General features: G+C 23.8%; 1 protein-coding gene across 1 annotated transcript in view, besides 3 other annotated features; it reads left to right on the top strand.

Annotated features, from left to right (window-relative positions):
* The first annotated feature begins 279 nt into the window (after positions 1–279).
* Positions 280–331: a sequence feature (AT_rich).
* Positions 332–470: 139 nt separating this feature from the next.
* The window catches only part of EDI_304660 (uncharacterized protein), a gene marked incomplete at both ends in the record, with an annotated part of 2,068 nt that continues 132 nt past the window's right edge, over positions 471–2,406 (top strand). The window contains 2 exons of the mRNA XM_001733259.1: positions 471–2,318; positions 2,401–2,406. The exon at positions 2,401–2,406 is cut by the window's right edge and continues 132 nt beyond it. Of these exons, the coding sequence (XP_001733311.1) occupies positions 471–2,318; positions 2,401–2,406 (1,854 nt within the window). The remainder of the gene's footprint in view (positions 2,319–2,400) is intronic.
* Positions 1,476–1,496: a sequence feature (AT_rich).
* Positions 1,699–1,745: a sequence feature (AT_rich).

Below are 2,406 nucleotides of genomic sequence, written 5' to 3'. Positions count from 1 at the left end.
TCTGAGTTTTATATGTTCAGCAATCAACTTTAATTGTTTAAATTGTTTCTTTTCCCATTTATTGATCAATTGGACTTTTTGTCTTATTCTCTTAATTCTACGTGAACAAAATCTTCTATATCTTGTATAATCATCATGTTTTAATCCATTAACTTGTCTCCAATTGAATATTGTTTCGAAAAGACAAAGATTTAATCCTTTATCAAGTTTAGTTGTGAGTTTTTTGTATTTAATTTCACTCATTCACTATGTTTTCCATTATTCCAGTTCGATTTGGTGATTTATTTTTTATTATTCTTTTATTATTTTTTACTAATTATTAAATAATTATGTACAATTTGTAAAAACAAATAACAAAAAATCAATTGCTAAATAAAATAAAACAAAAAAAGCATTTTGAGGAATAAAAAAATAATACTTTTTATTACGGTTTCTTAGAAAGAACTAAAAAACTCAAAAAAAGATAGAAAATGGAAGATGTGAGTCAAAAATATATTGACCTTGTCAAATGGTATATTAAAAGAATTGAAGGAGATGATTCCAGTTACGAAAGTGTAATTGCACATTTAAAAATCGAATTAGAAAATGTAAACACTAAAATATTTAATGCCCAATTTGCAAATTTTTATGTTAATGAAGGTTTTCCAATTATTTTTGTTTTTATAAGAAATGAAGAAGTTGTTTCAATGGAAATATTTTATGACATTTTTATTGAGTTGTGTGTTAGGTATTATAGTATGGTTTCTTCAGAATCAGAGAAATTATTATCCAGTATTATTAAAAAAGCTCCTTCACTAAAATTAAAGTTCATAAAAAATTTTCATGAAACTATTGGGATGTATCCCCGTTCTGACCAATTGTCAGTAATTCAATCTTATAGTATTTATGATTATGAGATGATAGAACCATTCCTTTCACCTAATAGTATTAAAGAATTTAATGAAATAACACCACTTATTGAACATGGACTTAGTTCAGACCCAATCAAGTTCTTTAAGAAGTTATTAGAATTAACTAAAGACAATACTCTTAAGAGGACTGTTATTAACTTTATTATAAATAAAGTTACTATTACAGAAGAAATAAAACAGATGATTAAAATGTATAAACCTAATTCTGTTGAAGATATTCAACTATTAAACCTTGGAGGTGACCAATGCGCTGCAACAATTAATAACATGTTAACAGAAGAAGCAATTGAGATAAGTTATAAAACAATCAATCAACTTAATGTAAGTAGAACAAGTCAATTATTTACTCTTTTATACCAACGATTAGTAGAATATTCACAGAAAGGGAAAATAACATGTTCTGTATTATTCTTTTTAAAAAGTATTGTTCTTTCATTAGAAAAAGAATGCAATTTTGATGGAATAGATATTTCAATATTTTTACAATTAGTTCAAGAAGTAGTGTATCAAGAATGTAAAGAGATTCAAATGGAAGTATTAAGATATTGTCTTGAAGCTATTAAGTTATATATTAATATTAATATAGAAGATTGTTTTGAATATATAAATGAGTTTTGGGCATTATTAGTTGATTGCATACCTGTGTCATTTAAAGATTTAATTATATCATTCTTTTGTAATATTTTAAATACACCAAATGAAGTTTTATTGGAGTATGAAACAGTTGCTTTTAGTGATAAGATTACCGAAGAAAATATAAGTATATTTGATAGTACAAATGGAATTGATTTAATTATTTTTTTAATAGAAAAGATATATAAATTAGAAAAAAAAGAGAAGTACTATAATACAATAGAATCATTAGAAAGTCTTGAATGGTTAAATGTATTAAAAAAAATAATGAAAAAACTACAGTCACCTACAGCTATTGTTAAAAGTCAAAAATTTTTTAAAGAAGTATTACTTAGTGCAAAAAGAGAAGATGCATATAAAACATTAATGAAATGGATTAAAGAAGATCCACAAATATATTATTTAAGAATACTACAATTATTATTAAGAAATGAAGAACTTCATCATCAAATTAATAGAAAACAAAAATTAGAATATACTGTATTATATAATGGAAAAGAATATAATGTTATTGGAGAAAGAAATAGTACAATTGAAGAAATTTTATCACAAATTAATGGAACTACAGAATTAAATGGAATTGAAACATTATTAACACAACAAAAAATAACAAAAAAATCAACACTTGGAGAACTTAGTATTCCTTTAACAGAAATATTAAATGTAATTAATGTTAATATAAAAGAAAAAATGTCAGACCTCAAATCTAAAAAAGTAATTGATCAAAAACCAATTGAACAAATTAGTCAAAGCGACGTTAATACATTAATGGAAGTTTGTGAAGTTTCAAATGAATTAGCAACTAAAGCACTTCAAATGTATCATTCGCTTGATAAAGCGATGAGTCAATTATTAGAAAATA

Source organism: Entamoeba dispar, genomic scaffold (assembly GCF_000209125.1).
Source record: "Entamoeba dispar SAW760 scf_1105229459437 genomic scaffold, whole genome shotgun sequence".
Taxonomy (NCBI): Eukaryota; Evosea; order Mastigamoebida; family Endamoebidae; genus Entamoeba; species Entamoeba dispar.
The sequence above is the reverse complement of the archived record's forward strand: the minus strand, read 5'-3'. Positions and strand labels throughout refer to the sequence as shown.